This window comes from Staurois parvus, unplaced genomic scaffold (assembly GCF_062004578.1).
Source record: "Staurois parvus isolate SC_StPar_1 unplaced genomic scaffold, SC_StPar_1.0 ptg000025l, whole genome shotgun sequence".
In the NCBI taxonomy this organism is placed as follows: domain Eukaryota; kingdom Metazoa; phylum Chordata; class Amphibia; order Anura; family Ranidae; genus Staurois; species Staurois parvus.
In genome coordinates, this window is record NW_028317821.1 from 16,920,566 (window position 1) to 16,944,921 (window position 24,356).

A 24,356-nucleotide genomic window follows, 5' to 3' on the forward strand; every position below is an offset into this window, starting at 1 on the left:
GGTCTCACTCATAAAATCCCAATAAAATACATTTACGTTTTTGGTTGTAACATGACAAAATGTGGAAAATGTCAAGGGGTATGGTAGGTAAAGTGCCCTTATATGTAAATACATTTATAATAAGCTATATTGAGTGGTTTACTTGTAGTTCAGATTTAATATACTCACATGTTGTCCAACTTGTAACAATTAACCTTAACAATGTATAGAATCATAAAGTCCATCTCCGAATATAAATATAACTTTTTTTTAACAAATCCATATATGTAGAATGCAAATTTGTAACTAAATAGTTGTCAGAGTTCTATTTGTTATTCTTAAACACATTACCTACACCTGTAAATGACAAAACTGGCTTTTGACCATTTTTGTTCTTATTGCATATTGTACTCCTATCTTATGTGATAGTGGTATGTTTGTATTATAACACAGACTGCCTGTGTCACTCTTTTTCCACCAAATCCTTTTATAGAAAGTCCTTCATGCTGTCATGCTTACAGACTAAACACTACAGGACACTCTTCTCAGGCCTATGACTCTTACAAGCTATCAAAACCTGAAAGCTTCCATAAGCTTAAGAGAAAGTAATAACACATTTTCACTTGTAATCAAACATATCTTTCCGAAATGTTTCCTGCAAGTCAGCAAGGCACCCAAATGGAATTATATTCACACTTCCTGAGCTTGGCAATGAGCAGCAGATAATATTACTCTTGCACATTACATTGAGAAGGGGAGGTTGAGATGAGGTACCAAAGGAATCTCCTGTTGTTTTATATACTTTATAGGAGGATAGATTCCAGTCATTCTTGTCTTAACCACATATCATATGACTAATAAAAGAATAGTAATGGCATAGAATATGAAACAAGTTCGGTATATGTGTTATTGTATTTTATGTTCCTCTTCTCTTTTTTAATATCAGTTTTACTTTTTTTCCAGAATGGAGTTGTGCATAGGGATCTCAAACTGGAGAACATTCTTCTTGATGAAAATGGTAACATTAAGGTAAAGTTACTAATAATTTTATTCATAGTTTTTCCTATTTGATGCAAATGTTTCCCTTAATGCTGCCATTTTACGATCATAAAAGTTGATTCTGATCAAGCATACAGAGTTTGAAAAAGCTTTGAGAGAGAAGACAGCCTGCTTAGGCTTTCATTTATTCATTTAGATGTTGTCAGCAACCTAGCCCAGCACCAGCAGGACTCCATCCTCAAACACAAAAATTAAATTAGAACCTGGTGTGCTGTCTCTTTTGGGTAACTTACAGTGCTAAGGGAATCTTTCACCATGAGTTGAAGGGTAGCTCCTCTTTAGTGGGGAAAAAATATTGCAAGTTAAAAAAAAAAATACCACATGCAATTGCAGTATAACATTATTTAAACTTACCTTTCCTTTTTCAATCTGCAGGTCTGTAATTTTCTGTAAAATGCAATGCAATATGGCAACCTGAAGGCGTTCTTATGTACGGAAAACCCCCCACTTAGCCACGTGTTATATCCAGCATTCACTAATGGGTCTGGTTCTACTTGAGTTACAGTCAGGTCCATAAATATTGGGGCATTGACACAATTCTAACATTTTTGGCTCTATACACCACCACAATGGATTTGAAATGAAACGAACAAGATGTGTTTTAACTGCAGACTGTCAGCTTTAATTTGAGGGTATTTACATCCAAATCAGGTGAACGGTGTAGGAATTACAACAGTTTGCATATGTGCCTCCCACTTGTTAAGGGACCAAAAGTAATGTGACAATTGGCTTCTCAGCTGTTCCATAGCCAGGTGTGTGTTATTCCCTCATTATCCCAATTACAATGAGCAGATAAAAGGTCCAGAGTTCATTTCAAGTGTGCTATTTGCATTTGGAATCTGTTGCTGTCAACTCTCAAGATGAGATCCAAAGAGCTGTCACTATCAGTGAAGCAAGCCATCATTAGGCTGAAAAAACTAAACAAACCCATCAGAGAGATAGCAAAAACATTAGGCGTGGCCAAAACAACTGTTTGGAACATTCTTAAACAGAAAGAACGCACCGATGAGGTCAGCAACACCAAAAGACCTGGAAGACCACAGAAAACAACTGTGGTGGATGACCGAAGAATTCTTTCCCTGGTGAAGAAAACACCCTTCACAACAGTTGGCCAGATCAAGAACACTCTCCAGGAGGTAGGTGTATGTGTGTCAAAGTCAATAATCAAGAGAAGACTTCACCAGAGTGAATACAGAGATGTATTCCATGTAAACCATTGGTGAGCCTCAAAAACAGGAAGGCCAGATTAGAGTTTGCCAAACGACATCTAAAAAAGCCTTCACAGTTCTGGAACAACATCCTATGGACAGATGAGACCAACATCAACTTGTACCAGAGTGATGGGAAGAGAAGAGTATGGAGAAGGAAAGGAACTGCTCATGATCCTAAGCATACCACTTCATCAGTGAAGCATGGTGGTGGTAGTGTCATGGCGTGGGCATGTATGGCTGCCAATGGAACTGGTTCTCTTGTATTTATTGATGATGTGACTGCTGACAAAAGCAGCAGGATGAATTCTGAAGTGTTTTGGGCAATATTATTTGCTCATATTCAGCCAAATGCTTCAGAACTCATTGGACGCCGCTTCACAGTAAAAATGGACAATGACCCAAAGCATACTGCAAAAGCAACCAAAGAGTTTTTTAGGGAAAGAAGTGGAATGTTATGCAATGGCCAAGTCAGTCACCTGACCTGAATCCGATTGAGCATGCATTTCACTTGCTGAAGACAAAACTGAAGGGAAAATGCTCCAAGAACAAGCAGGAACTGAAGACAGTTGCAGTAGAGGCCTGGCAGAGCATCACCAGGGATGAAACCCAGCATCTGGTGATGTCTATGCGTTCCAGACGTCAGGCTGTAATTGACTGCAAAGGATTTGCAACCAAGTATTAAAAAGTGAAAGTTGGATTTGTGATTATTATTCTGTCCCATTACTTTTGGTCCCTTAATAAGTGGGAGGCACATATGCAAACTGTTGTAATTTTTACACCGTTCACCTGATTTGGATGTAAATACCCTCAAATTAAAGCAGACAGTCTGCAGTTAAAGCACATCTTGTTCGTTTCATTTCAAATCCATTGTGGTGGTGTATAGAGCCAAAAATGTTAGAATTGTGTCGATGTCCCAATATTTATGGACCTGATTGTAGATAGATATTTTTCCCATCTTAACATTCAGAATTTTCCTTCTCCTGTGACTGCTATCACGGGACACCTGGAGTTGCTCCCAGTCCAGTCAGATAAAGTTTTCTGCATGTGGGTCAACCAAGGGGTCTTGATGGCAGAGAAGTTCCTGTTGGCAATGGAGTGGAACAAAGTTTCCAGGCTATTTCTGCTGCCTACGGTGTCCCTGAATTTGATATCTGACACCAATACCAGTTATCCCATTTTTTGCATTCCATATCTAAACTCCAACACTTCTTCAGAAAATTGTTGCCCTTTATGGCCTCTAGGGCCATGTGATGTTCCTTATCCTATGTCAATTAATTACTTATGACCTCACTCGCAGACTGGCTGTGGGTTTCTTAGTAATTGGGAAAGGAACCTACAGCTCATGTTCACAAAAGGTCATAAGGACAGAATATTGTTCTTTGCTCACAAGGCCTCCATCTGTGACCAGATGGCACAGACCCCCTTCAGTCCTCTCCATACTCTTTCCACAGCATGATGCCACTTGTTGGTGATGTGGAATGCACACGGGCTCCTTTTTATACATGTTTTCTGAGGCTGCCTTGTGTTTAAACCTTTCTGGCACCAAGTAACGAAGTTATTTAAACAGAAATGCCCGCTGCCATCCTTCTTAATTTTATGATCATGTCTCATAAATGATAAGAGGTCCCTATTAATCCATTTACTAAATAATGTTAGGGCCTGGATTTCGAGTACATGGAAGCAATCAACTCCTCCGACATTGCAACAGTGGTTTACCAGGGTGAACAATATTTAAAGTGATTCTAAAGGAAATTATTTTTATTTAAATAACAAACGTTCTACTTACCTGCTCTGTGCAATGGTTTTGCACAGAGCAGCCCCGATCCTATTCTTTTTGGGTCCCCCGCTGGTCATCCTGGCTCCTCCCCCCTTCTAAGTGCTTGCTATGGGGGCACTCGGGCATGCTCACTCCTGATCTACTGTGTATGCCCATTGACACATGGAGCTCAGCCCCACCCATCACTCTCTCCACAGTGGTTCACTGGCTGTGATTGACAGCAGCAGGAGCCAATGGTTCCTGCTGCTGTGTGAGCCAGTGAGGAGAGATAGACCCCGGAGAGCCGCTGCTCTCATGCACATCACAGGATTGAGATCGTGCTCAGATAGGTATAAGGGGGAAATGGGGGTGGGGATAGGGGGGGGGAGCTGCACCAAGAAGGTTTTTCTTACCTTAATGCATTCTATGCATTAAGGTAGAAAACCTCTTTTAAGCCTTTAGAACCACTTTACGCTTTCACTGCCAGGCCCTGTGCTCCACTTTTAAACCCAGCTGGCCAGCCCATTTTTGCAATTTTTACATTGCTTTTTTATTTTTACCTTACAGCTTTCAGAGTTTGTAAAAGACCACATGACCAGTAAAATAAAAAGAAGGTGCTACTGATTTCAATGGCTCTGCGATATTTGCGCAAGTTTTTATCAAAAATATTTTCCATAAAAATACACTAAAATCATTATTGGCAGATACAAACACAGCAAATTTTACAAAATTCCTGCTAAATTCCAACTAAATATAAAAGCTTAACCTGTAACCTTGAGTTAATAAATAACAAATATTTTTCAATTCTAAACTGCGCCTTTTTGCATAATGGTGAGAATCAAACGTACGCAAAAATTTCCCTAACAATCTGGAGTGTTTAATTTTTCACTTACAGGTTTCAGAGACCCCCCAAGCTATATATTTTCTGAAAGCACATGACCAGTAGAATAAAAAGATGGTACTACTGATTTTTTTAGGCACCACAATAGTTGCAGAAATGTTTATCAAATTGCTATTTTCACACAAAAAAACCTAACACTAAAATCCTTATTTGCACACACAACCACAACATATCTTGCTAAATTCTTACTAAAGCCTCGTTCAGTGGGGTGTACTAAAATGTATGTCCATGGAGGGCTGTGTTTACCTGCACGTGGATGCACAGGTGTTTTATGCATCCCTGTGCAGGCAGCCCTATTCATGTCAACTGGGACGCAGCAGCTGCAGAGACAGCAAATGCAGACTGTGAGTTCAGGGACATAAACCCACATGGATGTCAAGTTGGGAGCAGTGGCTGTCTTGATGCAGGCATCGCTTCCCAGTTGACATCAGTGGGATTGCCTGCACAGGGATGGACGGAACACCTGTGAAGCTAAACATGGCCTCGCTGTAGTATGCCCCATGTGAATGAGGCCTTCAGCCTTTTTTAGACTTGTGGTTGGGGGTGGCTCCCCTGTAAGTTGCAATAGGCAGTGGACAGGGTGATGATGCTATCATGCTTCAGAAGCAAGAGAGATTTAGACACATGTCCAAATCTACCCTTGCTATGTTTTTTAATTTTTTTTTGTAGAGGTACATTTTTTATATTTTTACATTTTTTAAATTTTTTTTTTGGTGGGGGGGGGGGGGGGTCTTTGGAGAGACGTCAGGCATCTAAACAGAACTCTAATGTCTGTTTTTTGGTTTTTTTTTTTAACAAAGGGACTGAAGACAGCTGCTCATGCAAGACACATGGGGCTGCCATTTATTCTGCCACCCCCACACATCTCAGCCCGTAGCGTGAACACGGGTGCGAGTACCGCATGGTCAAAAAGACCACGTGGTTTCCCTGTGAATGCATTTTGGAAAAGGTGCATTCGTGTTTTTTTTTTTTTTGGTGTGAAACACCAACATGGCAGCCTCTTCAAATGAAAGGGCTGCCGTGCCTGCACATATACAGACCACACGGCCTGCACTAGTGTAAACCTAGCTTTACTATTTTTTTTTTTTTTTTTTGTGTGTGTGTGAGTAAACCTATATGTACTTTTTTTTTTACAGTTTAATTTTTTTTTTTTTTTTAATCTAAAAAAATAAATTTTTAAAAACATTTTTAATATTTTTTACTTTTTGTTTTTAAATTATTTTTTTTTGGGGGTGCGCTTTGGACAGACATCAGCAGTCTAAGCAGACCTCTAATGTCTCTTTTTTGAGACAGAGAAAGGGACTGACGACAGTCCCTTTCTTTGCAGCCTGAGCTGCACTGAAGATGAATGAGGTAGGAGTATAGACTGCTTTTGTTCAAAAAATGAAACATAGTCTTTACTATGTTTCATTCACAAGCTGACAGATAATAAAGACAGTTTACTATCTGTCAGTGATTAATGAATACAGAAGCGATCTGTTTTGATCGCTGTCTGTATTCATTGAGGAAAGGAAGGGGGCTGGTAAACGTGTTTACCAGCCCCTCCTGCTCTCAGGAAAAGAAGCCCTCCCCTCCAAGCTGACAGCGATCTGTCAGTGGTTACAGCCAGGGGGAGGGGAAGGAGGGAGAGTGGCTAGCAACCAACAGCCCACAGTGGGATTGGGTTTGGGGGGGGGGGGGTGGAATCTGTGCTGGGAAGGGGGTGGTTGTAATTAGTGCAGGCAGGGTGAGGCAGTGTTAAGGACAGTTGGGGGGGGGGGGATTTGGGGGCACTTTAGAAGTCAGCATAGGCGGGTGAGAGGACTGGAGACACGGCAGAGAAGCTGAGGCAGGGCTGCGGGAGGGAGGTGTGGGCGAGGTGTTTTAGGTTAATAGCTCTGATCAGCGTCTTTTTAGCTGCTAATCAGAGCTATCCTTTTGTTCATCAGAGTGTGCTGAACATTTCTGCTATAAGTTCATGGTCACTGTACGGACCTGGCCAGCTAGAAGCGGTGCTGTATGTCTGTATGCCATACGGACGTGTCAGTGGGAGGGTTATGAAATGGAAGACCTTACTGTGGCCCTCAGAGACAGGAATGCAGAGCAAATGAAAAAATGGTACTACTGGGAAGAATTCAAATGCTTGTCCAAAAATAAACAAATGATTTAGCAGCCAATAATCTTTCTTTGCCCTCTTCTCCATTTTACCCCTTCCTCCAGGTAGCATACACATGAGAGTATATATCAGAGTGTGTTTATGTGAAATTACCCCCACCACCCTCCCCTCCCTCCATTGTATTTATTTTTTTTATTTAGCCCTTGGCTTTCTAGGGTCCCTTAGGTTGGAGACCCCTCCTTCCTTTTCCCTCCCTCAGACATAAAATTCTAAAATATATGTAGTTTCATGGAATATTGCACGCTAGAGCTCTTGGCTCTTCATTATTTCACTGGCTATTACACTGTGTACAGTTAAGCAACTTAACAGGTTACCCCATGCCTTTTGACTCATTGTGTCTGTTTTGGCTGTTATTGTATACACTGTGACATATGCCTGCTTTCTGTTCCTCTAAATAATGTTTTAAAAAAAAAAAAAAATCTATATACCTGTGTGTATATTACTGTACATATTTTGAATGCATTTGGGTGCTCAATATGTGTCAGAGGGCAGTTTCGAGTCAAGTGAAAGCCAAACTTACCAATGTGTACTGCTGCTAGACTATTTTATGACTATTTGCAGCAGCTATTAGCAGGCTCCTGTGTAGGAAATATCTGGATAATAGTTACAGTGAGGAACAGAAGTATTTGAACACCCTGCGATTTTGCAAGTTCTTCCACTTAGAAATCATGGAGGGGTCTGAAACTCACATTGTAGGTGCATTCCCACTCTGAGAGAATTAAAAAAAAAAATTCAGGAAATCACATTGTATGATTTTTAAAGAATTTATTTGTCTTGCACTGCTGAGCATAAGTATTTGAAAACCTAAGAAACAGCAAGAATTCTATCTCTCAAAGACCTGTTACTGTGCCTTTAAAAAGTCCACCTCTACTCCACTTAATCTAGCTTAGTAGCACCTGTCTGAGCTCTTTAAAGACACCTGTCCACCCCACAGTCAGTCAGACGCCAACTACTACCATGGGCAAGACTAAAGAGCTGTCAAAAGACACCAGAGACGAAATTGTGGACCTCCACAAGGCTGGAAAGGGCTACGGGGCAATTGCCAAGCAGCTTGGTGAAAATAGATCAACTGTTGGAGCAATTGTTAGAAAATGGAAGAGGCTAAAGATGACTGTCAGTCTCCCTCGGACTGGGGCTCCATGCAAGATCTCACCTCATGGGGTATCACTGATGATAAGAAAGGCAAGGAATCAGCCCAGAACTACAAGGGAGGAGCTGGTCAATGACATGAAGAGAGCTGGGACCACAGTTTCAAGGTCACTGTCGGGAGAACACTACGCCGTCATGGTTTCAAATCATGCATTGCACGGAAGGTTCCCCTGCTCAAGTCATCACATGTCCAGGCCCGTCTGAAGTTTGCCAATGACCATCTGGATGATCCAGAGGAGGCATGGGAGAAAGTCATGTGGTCAGATGAGAACAAAGTAGAAGTTTTTGGTCTAAACTTCACTCGTCGTGTTTGGAGGAAAAAGGATGAGTTGCATCCCAAGAACACCATCCCTACTGTGAAGCATGGGGTGGTAATATCATGCTTTGGGGGTGCTTTTCTGCTAAGAGGACAGAACGACTGCACTGTATTAAGGAGAGGATGAATTGGGCCATTTATTGTGAGATTTTGAGTAACAACCTCCTTCCCTCAGTCAGAGCATTGAAGATGGGTCGTGGCTGCGTCTTCCAACATGACAACGACCTGAAGCACACAGCCAGGATAACCAAGGAGTGGCTCCGTAAGAAGCATATCAAGGTTCTGGCCTAGCCAGTCTCCAGACCTAAACCCAATAGAATATCTTTGGAGGGAGCTGAAACTCCGTGTTGCTCAGCAACAGCCCCGAAACCTGACAGATCTAGAGGAGATCTGTGTGGAGGAGTGGGCCAAAATCCCTGTTGCAGTGTGTGCAAACCTGGTCAAGAACTACAGGAAACGTCTGACCTCTGAAATTGCAAACAAAGGCTTCTGTACCAAATATTAATACTGATTTTCTCAGGTGTTCAAATACTTGTGTTCAGCAGTGCAAGACAAATAAATTCTTTAAAACTCATACAATGTTATTTCCTGAATTTTTTTTTTAATTCTGTCTCTGAGTGGGAATGCACCTACAATGTGAATTTCAGACCCCTCCATGATTTCTAAGTGGGAGAACTTGCAAAATCGCAGGGTGTTCAAATACTTCTGTTCCTCACTGTATATGGTACTTTTAATGACCCCATACAACTGGATGTATTCTAGCCATATTTGTGGTGTTTTAATCTGGTATGTGGTATCACAAAGTGGTCACCTCTTCCTCAGAGACAAGATTTACATCTAATTGTTTTGTTTCTGACTTGCAAGTTTCAGCATGACCTCCTTTTTCCTCTCCATTCATTTAATAATTCATCAAACCTTATTATCATACACAGTCTGTGGGCTAGTTAACTTGTGAACATACTCATAAAACTTCATTCTAAAACAGTTATCCTGAATTATAGTTCACTGAAATATCATCTAATTTGATTATTTTCAAACAGTTCAATACAAAGTTCAAGCACAGGTAAAAAGTGATTTTTTTAAAATTTATTCATGACTTTTTTGTTGGACCCCATGTGAGGGTCCTTCTTCTATCAGAGAATGGATTTTTGTTTTATTTTACAAAATCTATGCAAAGGAGCTTGCACGTGAATATTCTGAAAATAAAATGTGCATGTCTGTTGCCCAAAGCAGGCTGCTAAAAACAGCTGTTACCCAGTGAAGGAGCAGTAATTGAGCACTGTGGTTCTCAGCTGGTGATCAGTGGACCATGCATTGTTGTATAAACATCGCTTTGTCTTAGGATCCCAATGCTTGTCCCATGAAATTTCACTGATGAAACAGATATGAACATCTTTTGACATTTGGTCTATACAGGTATTAAAAACAGTTCAGTAATGCATATTCCCTCTGTGGGATAATGAGTATGTCTGACATGCAGAAGTGCTTGATATTGTGTGGAGTGATTTTCAAAGATTTATTTCAGCACAAAAGTGGTACATATTTTTTCAGTTTCTGGCAGTGTGGAGAGAAGTGGGAAAGGTCCCCTCGATGAAAAGGTCTGAGTTTGGATAGTTTGATCCCCCTTATTGGGAGGACTGTCTGTCTATAGCCACCCTGAATTACTCATTATCCTAACCATAAAGTACAGGACTTGTATTCTTAAACACGGGTTATATGCAGCTGAATTCAGGTGATTGGACACTGGCAAATACACTTGCTAGGGCCATCCCCTGTGCACACCATATAACCCTGTGCAGTCTGTGAAACTCCAGTTTTTTCTGGTGTCTTTAGGTGATAAACATGCTCTCCTCTAGGGAATTATTTTTTCTTTTCAACATTTTCTGAAACTTTTATCAAGATCTAACTACTTACTGCCCTGGGCTATCTAGCGGTTTTCTGGATTGGTTACCAAAGGTATGTACCCAAGGGGCTGTACTGTACTTTTTTTTTTTTTGGGCATGGGATCCTGCCTAAGGTGCTGTTCTTGGCACATAGCTCAGCTTGTGTAACTAGTCATACAGTGCTATACAGGTCCAGGGCCATGGTCCATTTCTGTGGTTTAAAAACCGTAAAGACCCCTCTTCAGAGGTATTCTCACAATGACAGGCGAAGCCTGAGCCACTAATAGGTCCAGCATTGTGAATAAAGTGAGACAGGGTTTTCCTGTGTATTTACACCAGTTCCTGGCTTTTACTAATACAATGTGCAGTGCATACCACATTACGCTATGCACTGCACATTGCACTGCACCTTATTCCTGCCTCACTGTTGTGTGGTCAAATGATCTTGCCCTGTTCTTTGGCATCTGTGGGGAAAGATCTTTGGGAGGGACTTCTATTACTCTACTGATGTATGTTCTCTACAGTGTGAGTCTTTGTCTGGCCAGCACTGATTGGTGTTGGCCAGACAAAGGTACTGATTAATATTAAAGTGAAGCTTTTTTGTGAGTCACTTAGTAAATGTAATCAATCAGCATACTATATCCCACCTCCATAGTATTTAGCAACAGGAGTACATGGAGAAAGAGGGAGGGAAGTATCACCACTGAGCATATGGCAACAACAAGCTGAACAGTTTATAGCCAAGACCAGAGATCCTCAAGTCTTTGCAGTAGATGCTCTGGTAGTTCCTTGGACTCAATTGAAGCTGGTTTGGGTTATCCTTGAGATGAAAATTCTCCCTGGACTGCTGCACAAGTTAGAGCAGGAAATGGTTACAGTGATTCCCATCAAAACAAACTGGCCCATAAGAATGTGGTACACAGACATACTGACTCTTTGGTGGACAAGCTTTGGTATCTTCTAAACAGAACAGACGTACTGGCCCAAAGTCCATTATTCCATCCTGCTGTCTTTAATGGCATGGCTGTTCAAACCTAAGTCTTAAAAGATAGAGAAATTTCTTACTTTTGTTATTCCCACCTTACTTAGAGCAATAAAATTCAACTCTGTAAAATTTACAATCGCACATGGAAGGCTAATTTCCTGGGGCGAGAACAGGAAGCGGAATCCCAGGAAATACTCTATCACTTTATTACTTTGAGTACCCTCCATGGACAGGCTTTTGCTTTATATGTTTTATTCCAGAAGGCTCTTGTCCTGCAGTCCTTCATCAAGAACTATCTTTAGGGAGCTGCTCACATAAATCCCCAAAATCGACCTCCTGTGTCACTTTGGGATTCCAACCTGATGCTTTTTTTACTGGAGAGACCATTGAACCAATTAGAGATAGAGGGCTCTGTTCACTAAAGCAGATTGCTTACAGTATTTAGATGGTCAGACACAGTTTTCCCAAATGTTGAATGCGATGCTGAAAATGTTAATTCAGTATCCCTTTATTCGATATTTACCTCAAAAACACTTTGTAAAAACCACATAAAACGGCGTTAAAGTATATAAATGCATGCATTAAATAAGTAGTGGTCCATGCATGTGGTAGTCAAGGAATGTGTTTCCTTTTAGCTGGTTGTTAAGGAGCCAGCAGACACTGGCATCCTTAAAAACCAGTAAATATGTGGTTGTTAAGGAGGTGGCGGCGGCGGTAACCACTGTGACTCATCTGCTGTCAGTGGGATTCCCCGATGACCGTATAATGTAAACAAAAGAAGCTTCAGCTTTAAAAAATAATTTAAGAATAAAAGCGTCAGGGTCACCCCCAATCCATACCTGGCCCTTTGGGCACTGATTATCAGTGCAGCCCCATCAGTGCTTTTCAGTGCCCATCAGTGCAACCTCTTTAGTGCCATCAGTGCAGCTTATCAGTTCCCATCAGTTCAGCCTCATCATCACACATCAGATTCCATTTTGCTAAATTTCATAACAGAAATGAAGGAAAAGGTGTTTTTTTATTTTTCCAAATTTTCGGTCTTTTTGTCATTTATTTAGCAAAAAATAAAACATTGATGATTAAATACCACCAAATAAAGCTCTATCTGTCTCAAAAAATATAAACATTTAACTTGGATACAGTGTTGCTTGACCACGCAATTGTCATTCAAAGTGCCACAGCACTGAAAGCTGCAAATTGGCCTGGGCAGGAAGGGCGTGAAAGATCCTTGTATTGAAGTGCTTAAAATATGCTGCTTTCCAACTTTTTAAAATAAAAAGTCCATCTGTCACTTAACTGCAACACCTTAGGATTTATTTCCGTAGTGCGGCTATTAGGCATGTCCACTTCCTCCCTAGGATTGTCTGGAAGTGGCATACCTACAATAGGTGGCAGGCATGAACATTGAGGGCTAGTGCTCTCACTTCTGAAAGGGACGTATCCCTCTGGCTGTTGCTCAGCAGCATTTCTATGGAAGACTCCTGTGTCTCCTTCACAATTACTGAAGCAATGCCATTGGTGCATAAGAATGTAGGTTACAATCTGCAGGTTCACTCCCAAATAAAACACTCCTCTACTATTGCAGCTCTTCGTCTCCTGCAAGCCAAGCCAAGGTGGAAAGAAGGAGCCTGCAGCACATAGTACTGATGGCTTGGTGGAATAATTGGGTACTGGGTGGTACTGGGATGGGGCTACTTGGAGTTATTTAGAATTTATTATACAGAGACCGACAATGGTTTTAGGAAGTGCATGTGAGCTTCCACATTCAGCTCAACAGGCAGACTGTTGTCGGTACAGAAAGGGAAATTGCTAATTGTCTAGCTCAGACAACAGCTTTTAATTTAGACAAACAGCAGTTCAAAAAATGCATAATATAAATGTTTACGTTATTTGACATACTAATAGGCACATTTTGATATTTGGGTGGAATTCTACTTTAAAATACAGCTATATTTATCCTTTTAGGTCTATCTCATGAGGGACTCATGAAATCCAGTATTTACAGTCTACAAAAGTGCCTGACAGTGTTTCACAGCTCCCCAATGTGCAGTAAATCCCCTGAGAACTGCATTAGGATGTTAAGTACTTGAAAAAATAATTTTCTGTGTGCTAGTAGTAGTCTCTAAAATGTATGTTGTCTTCACTATGATCGTTTATCACGATGTGCTATATTTCTGGGCTTCCAAGATACTACAAAAAACTCTGATCAGCATTACATTTGTACATTCCATATAGCTGTTTTGCTATCCTATTTTCTGCCATGTCAGGTTGAGCTGATGGATGGAGTCAAGCACTAACTTGAAGAAAAAATGTCCAGTGGTCCAATAGAAAGTGTTAAATGGGTATTAAACAATAGGATCTTTGAATGCTGCATTTTGAGTATGCAGTTGTTTTTTCTACCTTTTTTATTTATAGAAACTATATACCCCTTAGTATTTATGTACCGTAACCTTAGTCTGGCTATAGTCTGTCCTTTGACCCTGCACCTTTACATAAACCAAACTGTTTTTATAGAAGTGGTATTCCGTTATTTTTGAAGGAGGAGAAAATGTTCCCCTAGTCAAGATAAATTACATTGTGTCTGCATGTTTTTTTTGGATGCAACGTTTGCCAGGAAAGCTAATGACCCACATCAGTTAGGCCTAACAGGACACAGGGGTTTCTGTGTGAGTGTTCCTCAAAGTTATTGCAGATTATAGTCTTATCCAACAGTGCACAGATCTATATGCATGTGAACATCTGAAACTAGTAGACACATTTGTTATGCTGGTTTCTTGACTAATTTTGTCCCCACTTCAGTTTTAGAATAAATTTGAGGTTAACTACTTATAGAGTAAAGATTTAAGCATACTTTTTTGCAGATCCTTGTGTTTTCCATATGAGTGCATTTGTTGAGATATTTTTAGTCTGTACTAAGTGGTAGGTTCATATACCAGAATCACAGAATCTGCCCCAGTGTAACAGTAAAAAGCATTACCATTTTTAGATGTGCAGAATTGTCTCTGCTGGTAAAACATCCAGTGGATCAAACCAGGAACATTTGCCCAGAACGTCATATTCCATTTAACAGGATTCCTGAAATTCTGAGCTCAAGTTTGAGCAGAGTTTGGGAACCAATTAGAGGAGCAGTGGTATGAGGAGACTGGAAAAAAAAACTGTTTGCAATCTGAATCCTGTTGCCATAGTTTAATTATTTAAAACATATCGGTACTCTGTGGCTTATGTAGCAAATATTAATGTAGTAACTTAAGACCTCCTTTACATGTGCTGTCCAGTGTGGTAGGTTATGTTGCACGTTAATGCGCATTACGTTAATGAAGCCCATTTATTGTAATGGGCTTTCAACACACCACATCAGACCCAAAAGTGCACCTGCACCAGTCTGTCAACATAGCACACCACAACACACAGCAGTGCATTACCATGCAGTTACCCACTCCCATTTCCACCTAGTCGATCCGAGCAGAAGTTCAAATTCTCCCTGTTCACAGCCTTCTGGGAAAAATCAATCGCTGAAGAACCATTCACAGGGCTCAGCGCTGTGAATAGATGGCTGTGAAGCCACAAGGAGTCAAAGCTGGCTTCCCACAGTTAACACTTTTTTTATTTTTGCTCAGTTTGAATTACAAATTTTGATACATTGTGACACATTAAAAGTGAAAAGAAAAAATATGTATAGTAAAAGATAGGAAATAACCAGTAATTGAATGCATTAAAAGCAGACGTGAAGGAAATAGGCCTGCTGCTCTGGACAACATCCGGTTTAGCTTTCATTTTCTAACCTGAGCTGGATAAATAACACCTGGAATCTGATGGGTACAAGAAGCAGCTCCAGTTATCTTTGGTTTACATAAATCATCAATGACAGTGTTTCTCAACCTTTTTCTATTCAAGGCACCCTTTACAATTATGCAGATTTTAGAGGCACCCCTAATAGTTTTCCATATTGAAACAGTCCACACATATAGGACACCCAACATTAGAAATAATTTATTCTTGCAAAGCAAATACATTTTTGCACAATGATACAGACTAATTTTCAAGCATTTGTTCTACTTCATTTCTTTCCACCATGCATCTAACATGACCCTGGTACTGACAGGGGTTGGGGGGCGGGGGGGTACCCAAGGTTATAATGTTACACAATGAAAAATTATGGTTTTGTGTAACAAAACGGAAGATTTGATCCCTTTCTGGCTTGTACACAGTTTGGAGCATTTTTTAGGCATATTGTCAAGGAACCCCTGAAGAACCCAGAAGGCACCCTGGTTGAAAAAAGTTGATCAAGGACATGTACCAAACTACAGTGGGGCAAAAAAGTATTTAGTCAGCCACCAATTGTGCAAGTTCTTCCACTTAAAAAGATGAGAGAGACCTGTAATTGGCATCATAGGTAGACCTCAACTATGAGAGACAAAATGAGAAAATAAATCCAGACAATCACATTGGCTGATTTGGAAAGAATTTATTTGCAAATTATGGTGGAAAATAAGTATTTGGTCAATATCAAAAGTTCATCTCAATACTTTGTTCTATATCCTTTGTTGGCAATGACAGAGGTCAAATGTTTCCTGTAAGTCTTCACAAGGTTGGCACACACTGTTGCTGGTATGTTGGCCCATTCCTCCATGCAGATCTCCTCTAGAGCAGTGATGTTTTGGGGCTGTCGCTGGGAAACACAGACTTTCAACTCCCTCCAAAGGTTTTTTATGGGGTTGAGATCTGGAGACTGGCTAGGCCACTCCAGGACCTTGAAATGCTTCTTACGAAGCCACTCCTTCGTTGCCCGGGCGGTATGTTTGGGATCATTGTCATGTTGGAAGACCCAGCCTGTTTCATCTTCAATGCCCTTGCTGATGGAAGGAGGTTTGCACTCAAAATCTCACGATACATGGCCCCATTCATTCTGTCCTGTACATGGATCAGTCGTCCTGGTCCCTTTGCAGAGAAACAGCCCCAAAGCATGATGTTGCCACCCCCATGCTTCACAGTAGGTATGGTGTTCTTTGGATGCAACTCAGCATTCTCTCTCCTCCAAACACGACGAGTTGTGTTTCTACCAAACAGTTCTATTTTGGTTTCATCTGACCATATGACATTCTCCCAATATTCTTCTGGATCATCCAAATGCTCTCTAGCAAACTTCAGATGGGCCTGGACATATACTGGCTTAAGCAGGGGGACACGGCTGGCACTGCAGGATCTGAGTCCCTGGCGGCGTAGTGTGTTACTGATGGTAGTCTTTGTTACGTTGGTCCCAGCTCTCTGCAGGTCATTCACTAGGCCCCCCCGTGTGGTCCTGGGATTTTTGCTCACCGTTCTTGTGATCATTTTGACCCCACGGGGTGAGATCTTGCATGGAGCCCCAGATCGAGGGAGATTATCAGTGGTCTTGTATGTCTTCCATTTTCTAATTATTGCTCCCACAGTTGATTTGTTCACACCAAGCTGCTTGCCTATTGCAGATTCAGTCTCCCAGCCTGGTGCAGGTCTACAATTTTGTTTCTGGTTACCAACAGATAAACCGTGTAATATGTATAGGGTTGTACAAATACAGCAAATAGCCACTGTTCAGATGACGAAAAGAATAAATCAAAAATAGTGTATATATAAAAAAGTTCAAAAGTTTAATCAAGCTAAAAAAAACAAAACATGAAGTACACAGATACTTTAACAAATGGGTTTCATTATGCAATCAATACCACACAGTTATTTGCACACACAAGCATAATAGTTCCTGCTGTAATGTTTTCAGGGTCACTTAAAGATTAAAGTCAATCCACCTATGCTCAGGATTGGACAAAAAGATTACTAGTCCAGCTATTCTGACTTTGGAAACTCACAATGCAAACCCACTTCTGTATCTACTTTGCACCTCACTGCATACTAACACCCCATACACACGATGAGAATATCAAACTAATGATCATCCATTTTTTTTGCATGCTAGTCTCCAAATCCAAAATGAAGAGGTTATTAAAGTTACGAAAATTCTCAGTGGACAGAACAAAAATTTGGAAGCGATGTAATGTATTGTAATTGTATTTTATTTTCAGATGAAAACTGTACTGATTAAACGAAAATTGTATGATCTTGTACCATACGAGAAAAAAGGTTGTGCTTGTCCCTGCAAATAATTTCGGATGAAAGCTGTGTGCGAATTATCAGATTATCATACGATCGCTTCGAAAGTGGTATTTTTCATATGATTTTCTGATCATGTGTACTAGGCTTAAAGGATATGTGAGTCAAAAGAGTTAACATGGCTTTAGGACTCTCATCACCACTGGAGCTCAGTAGGTTATCAAAGAGGTAGGATATCTCTTATGCGAAACACTGAATATGTGCAAATAATTATCTGATTTTTATCACTGCATTGCCTTTAATGTGGTGTGATGCCAATAATATAGATTTGATCCTTTTAGATCAAAGTGTACAGGAAATATGTTGTCAAGTGAAAAGCACTGTGGTTAGGAACTAGGGCTGTTTAGTGATATTTCATTGCACTCCTTGTCCAGTGGGCATATCCAGGCTTGGTGTGATTAAACTCTGGCTGCTGGTGATCACGTAGTACGTTTGATACCATTTGTATTCCATATCTTTGGCTTTTAGCCCTGATCTTATCCTTTGTTTCCACCTTTTGCCTTCAAGCAATTAATCATTGATTTTTATTACAGCAAGCATTAGATTACGCCAGTATATCACTCAATACTAAGAATCCTCGGCTGGTGCAACATGAGATTAAAACTTGTAAAAACATGCACTCTTCTTTGAGCTTAAACCTCTTTTTCAGCAGCTAAGTACAGAGATGCCACCCAACCCACATTTTTAACTCGAATAACCTGTACACACATCATCGCTTCCCAAAATCCCATTATGTTCCATCATCTCTCATCTAATACTTCATTTTTTTGGTGCAAGGTATAATTATCTTCAGTTTAACTGGCATATGTTTATTTCAGTTAAATGATCGTGTAGAATATTATGTACCCTTCTTGACCTGAAAAGACCTGAGCACAAAATTTAGATAAAATACACTCCAATGTGTTAAAAGTTTAAACTTTCAGAAATATCCAATTTAATCATTGCTAATAACTTTAAAGTATAACTTTAAGTATGCCAGTTCCAAGTCCAGTTCTGCATATCCTATGCAATGCACACACCACTGAAAGTAAACATGAGAGGCTTCTCCTTCTCCAGCTGAGCTAAGTCCTCCAATATTTGTGTCTCACATGCTTTCTCTCCCAGACACTGCAGCACACAGTGGGAGGGTTTCAGCAACAGAGAGAATTCTGCCAGTCAAGAAAGCTATGAGCAGGACTAATTGTGGCCAGGTGCAGATTATCAAATTGCAGGCTTGTGACAAAGCAGTGAGTTTTGATGCCCACATCCCTGCAACCTTTTTTCTTTTCACATTAGTGCAAGCAGGCACAGCCTACATTAGGGTGGCAATTCTGCTCTGAATTCAGGAGCATTGCAGCATCATTGCCACACCATTACAGGAAGCTGCATTAGACAGACATAATGGGCAGGCTGCACAGGTATTTGTGGGACTTTGCAGGGGAACTAAGAGATAACTGTTTAATCTAATATCCTGTTCATGCACTACTTTTTAAGAGGTCTTTCCAACTACTTGATTAATACTTCTGATCCCTTTAGGACCCAATATAAAAGTTTAGATACGGCACCAACTAATAGTGAAAGATGCTATTGCAGCATCATCTTCCAAATATAATATGCCTGTCTGACAATAATATTTTGCTCTCAAGCTTGGAATTTTAGTCCACTGAACAAATATAAACCTAGAATTATTACTGCAGGAAGGGTCAGTAGCAATTTATAAAATATTAATTTAGCCTTGAAAGCTTTATTTAATATATCCGCATGACTGATAAAAATGTTTCTACCTATTTTATTCTGTTACTCAGAACTATGTAAAACAATATATTTTATATTCCAGAACAAAAGCCCTTTAACGGGTTCTCCTATGCATGCCAAAGGTTTTTTAAAATTGTAAACAGTACAAAAATTGCTCAAGGTCGAGGCATGCAGTGTGACTTAATTGTAAAAACAACAGCATCTATTTCCGATTAAAGAAAAACCCAGGTGTAGGCTTAGTAATAATTAATCGTAATTGCATTTTTTAAATACCTGAAATGTTTTGTCCGCTGACAGATTATGATCATTTGAAAACAAACAAACTTGCTCTTTGCATAAGCAAATCTTTAATTTTCTTTTCAAATTTGCTTTCTATATGTAAGCTTAGGTTATATAAATACTAATAAAACTGATAGAAGGCCATTGGAGTGTATTTGTTTTTCCTTTGTCTGTAGCAAAAAAAATTCTGATGTGAAAAACTCTGATTTATAAATAATAGCTAATTGTTAACTTTTGTCACTGCTGATTGTATCCTACTGTTGTTCCCTATGTTTGTTTCCAGCAGTCTGATCCTAGCTCATTTATATTTAAATAACCCTTTATAGTTTATTATTGTATAACATGTTATTATAACACATCTTATACAATGCTCTTTTATTTCTTCAATCTAAATTGCCTTAAAAAAAGTGATCACTGAAGTGCATTGGTGCCTTTGGGACAGAGAGCTTAAATAAAGCTGGTGTTTCAAACTAAGCATAGATTGCAAAACTGTATAAGCAAAGGACATCTTTTATGAAAAAAAAATCAAAATAATTAGTAGATAGTTATGTAAGTATCAATATCCAGTAAAAATGGAGCTTAGCAACACTTTCTCCACCTTTTTAGAGACATGCTTTTGGTCTAAAAAATAGGGAGATTGGGTAAACCAGGACTTTTACAGAGAATGTTCCACCCACAGCTCTTATTTCTGTTCAGGCTATATGCAGCACAGGGATAATGCTACTGCTATATTTTTAAGGTAAAATCTGGATATGCATATACAGTCGTGGCCAAAAATATTGGCACTCCTGCATTTGTCAGGTAATGCACCACTTCACAACAGAAAATTGTTGCAATTACAAATGTTTAGGCATTCTCATGTTTATTTCATTTGTTTGTATTGGTATGACACAAAAAAAAGTGGAGAAACAAAAAATCAAATCTGACACATTCCACTCAAAACTCCAAAAATGGACTGGACAAAATTGGCACCCTCAATTTAATATTTTGAAGCACACCCCTTGGAAAAAATAACTGAAATAAATCGCTTCCTGTAACCATCAATGAGTTTCTTACACCTTTCTGGAATTACGGACCACTCTTCTTTCACCAACTGCTTCAGGTCTCTCAGATTGGAAGGGTTCCTTTTCCCAACTGCTGTTTGGAGATCTCTCCACAGCTGCTCTGTGGGATTCAGTACCCTCCAGCGCTTTTTCTTAAACCATTTCTGGGTGCTTTTTGACGTGTGTGATGTGTGCGTTTTGATGTGTGCCAATAGAACACCTTTGGGATGAATTAGAGCGGAGACTGTGAGCCAGGCCTTCTCATCCAGCGCCAGTGCCTGACCTCACAAATGCTCTTCTGGAAGAATGGTCAAACATTCCCATAGAAACACTCCTAAACCTTGTGGACAACCTTCCCAGAAGAATTGAAGCTGTTATAGCTGCAAAGAGTGGGCCTACTCAATATTGAGCCCTCTGGACTAAGACTAGGATGCCATTAAAGTTCATGTGCGTATCAAGGCAGGCATCCCAGAACTTTTGGGAATAGTGTGTGTGTATATATATGTATATGTGTGTGTGTATATATATATATATCCATATCCTTTATGACTATTAACCTCTTGCCAACCGCAGATGTCTGAATGACGGCTGCACTGCGGCCGACCAGTTCTAGGTGGATGTCATATGATGTCCTTCCTGAAGGTACTCTCCTGCACGCCCCCGGGGGCGCACACCCGGCGATCTCCATGATTGCTGTATCCTATGGACACAGCTGATCACGTGATATGGTAAAAGGCCAATCATAGCGGCCTTTTACCACGTGATCAGCCATATCCAATGACACGCTGATCACCGGGAAATGCAATTGCCAGTTATCGGCTGCACTTTCCTCACGCTGTCACAGCCTGAGGAAAGTACTACCGAGAACCGGCAGTTGTCAGAAGAGGGATCGGCACCGATCATCAGGGCACTGATGATCAGTGCCCTGATGATTGATGCCCAGCAGTGCCGCCTACCTGTGCCCAGCAGTGCCACCATCAGTGCTGCCTGTCAGTGCCATCAGTCAGTGCCACCCAGCAGTGCCGCCTGTCAGTGCTCATCATCAGTGCCAGCTCAACAGTGCTGCCCATTAGTGCCGCCTATCATTGCCCATCAGTGCTGCCTATTAGTGCAGCCTCATCAACGCACATCAGTGAAGGAGAAAAGTTACCTGTTTTCAAAATTTTATAATAGAAACAAAGAAAAACTTTTTTTCACTTCTTTTGCTCGTTTTTTTGTTTATAGCGCACAAAATAAAACACCCAGCGGCAAGCAAATACCAACAAAAGAAAGCTCTATTTGTGTGAAAAAAATGATAAAAATTTCATATGCGTACAATGTTGCATGACTGCGCAATTGTCATTCAAAGTGCGACAGCGCTGAAAGCTGAAAATTGGCCTGGTAAGGAAGGGGGTATAAGTGCCCGGTAGGCTAGTGGTTAAAGAACATATTTATGAAATTCTAGTGCTGCGCTATCCCTTTTAAAGTGTGTTACTAAACCCACAACAGTAAAATCAGTCTGTATATACAGTAAAGCATGCTTGTTATACTTACTGTGAAACCTAAGGGGTTAATCCTCTGCATTGTGTAAAAAGGCTGTTTGATCCTGACTTCTCTGATCCTCCCCTTCTTCCAGTGCCCCCTCCTATCTCCTGATAAGACATATTGTGTGGAGTCAGTCTGCACATGCTCAGTTTGTTGTGCATTGCTGGAGAGGTTTTTTGTTTCTTGGGAGAGTGCATGTGACCAGCACAGGGCCAATCAGCACTGTCCAGACAGAGGTCAGGGGTTCTGCATCATCCTAGAGCAAAGTGAAAATGCCTCCTACAAGCTTTAACATGTGCTCTTCTGGACACTCTGCTGGATATAAGTCACAAGACTGCTCTAACTGCTGATGAGAAAAGGTATTTAGCAGTTTACATTTACTAATAATTGCACTTCCGTGTTCTGTGTACTGTGGGGGGATATAGTGAATGCAGGGTCATGGGTTTAGTAACACTTTAAATCCACAGAATACATCCCACTCAAAATATTTCCACAAATAGGAGTGAATATAAACAAGAAATAGTACACCAATGAAAATCAGTGCCTGTCGTCCATGATATAACATAGATTTTGTGTCACAAGAAAGGGAACCCAAAAATGTGCACCACTTGTGAATATGCCAACTCCTTACCAAATATATTTGATCTTCTTGCTATGAGATCTTCAGCGCTTCAATAAGATATCATCCTAACAGGATCAGCTCAGGATGCAGTCTACTCAGCCTTTAAGTCCGCACCAGTTTCAGTCAATGCATTAAAAGGCACTTAGCACTAAGAGGAAAACAAAGGAACTGCATAGTGAAGCATTTTCATAAAACCACCACTTTATTAACTGCTTCCCTGCCGCCCTATAGCAGAAATCCTGCTACAGGGCGGAGGGGCTGCGTAAAATCACGTATATATACATGCTTTGCATTTCCGGGTAGGGGGCATTGGTGGCTACAGATGTCGGCACCCGGCGATCGCTGACAAACAGTGGCAGGGGAGAGACCTGCGTATAAACAACACAGGTCTCTCTCCTGCCAGCAACAACATGCTGCTGTGTATTTATCTGCACAGCAAAGAAATACACAGTAGCATGTTTCCCCAGTAAAGCACACACAGTAAAACAGTATGCAGTTAACCCTTTGATTGCCCCAGATGTTAACCCCTTCCTACCCAGTGTCATTACTACAGTGTCAGTGCTTTTTATTAGCAGTGATCACTGTATTAGTGTCACTGGTGATGTCAGTGGTAGTTAGTTCCCCCCAGTGTCAGAATGCCCGCCACAGTCCTGAAGTCCCACTAAAAGTCGCTGATCGCTGCCATTACTATTATAACAAATAATAATTTCCAGTTTATATACCGCCATTTGTAGATGCTATAACTTTCATGTAAACCAATTATTATTGGAATTTTCTTTTAGTAAAGATATGTAGCAGAATACATTTTGGCCTAAATTTTATGGCAAAATTAGATTTTTTTTTTAGTTTTTTTTTTTACTGGATATGTTTTATAGCAAAAAGTAAAAAAAAGTTGTTGTTTTTTCAAAATTGTCGGCTTTTTTTGTTTATAGCGCAAAAAATAAAAATGCACAGGTGATCAAATACCACCGAAAGAAAGCTCTATTTGTAAGAAAAAAAAGAACAGAAATTTAATTTATGTACAGCGTTGCATGACTGCGCAATTGTCAGCACTGTATCACAAAAAATGGCCTGGTCAGGCGGGGGGTAAATCCTCTGGAGGGCAAGTGGTTAATGCAAAGAAAGGTACCGTCAAAAGTAAATGCAGAGACACACATGTATGAATGTGTACAGATAAACCGCTCTACCAAGTTGGCATGCTGATGTCAGAGCTAAGCTCTGCCCCTATATTTAAATAAGTATTTGAGCCTGTGGTTCAGCTTTAAAAATGCATTTAAATTTTTTTTTTTTTTCATACTTTGAGTATGCATTTTAAAACACAATGCATTTCAGGGCGTGCAGATTATCTGCTGGCATGTTTTCGTCCAACTCAATGTGGACTTCATCAGGGTGTAATCTAGCTGCTGTATGTGGTTATTAAACTGATGCCTATTTTTTGCCTGAATAAAATTGGGACAGTTGATTCTGAGTTGATGCAACTGAGCTATGAGGCAACTAGTTTCAACTGTCCTTTCATGACTAAAACATTTGAACTGAAACAATTATCTGTCAGATGAAAGGCTAGCAACTGTTATGTTGTTGTTTACAAGCATGCCTCTGTGTTTTTCTGGAATTCT

The 24,356-nt window shown here is 40.3% G+C and overlaps 1 protein-coding gene across 1 annotated transcript in view; it reads left to right on the forward strand.

Moving 5' to 3' along the window:
- Positions 1 to 24,356, forward strand: part of NUAK1 (NUAK family kinase 1) — a 140,665-nt gene that overhangs the window by 96,896 nt on the left and 19,413 nt on the right. Inside the window, exon 4 of the mRNA XM_089652076.1 lies at positions 943 to 1,008. Within this exon, the coding sequence (XP_089508202.1) occupies positions 943 to 1,008 (66 nt within the window). The remainder of the gene's footprint in view (positions 1 to 942; positions 1,009 to 24,356) is intronic.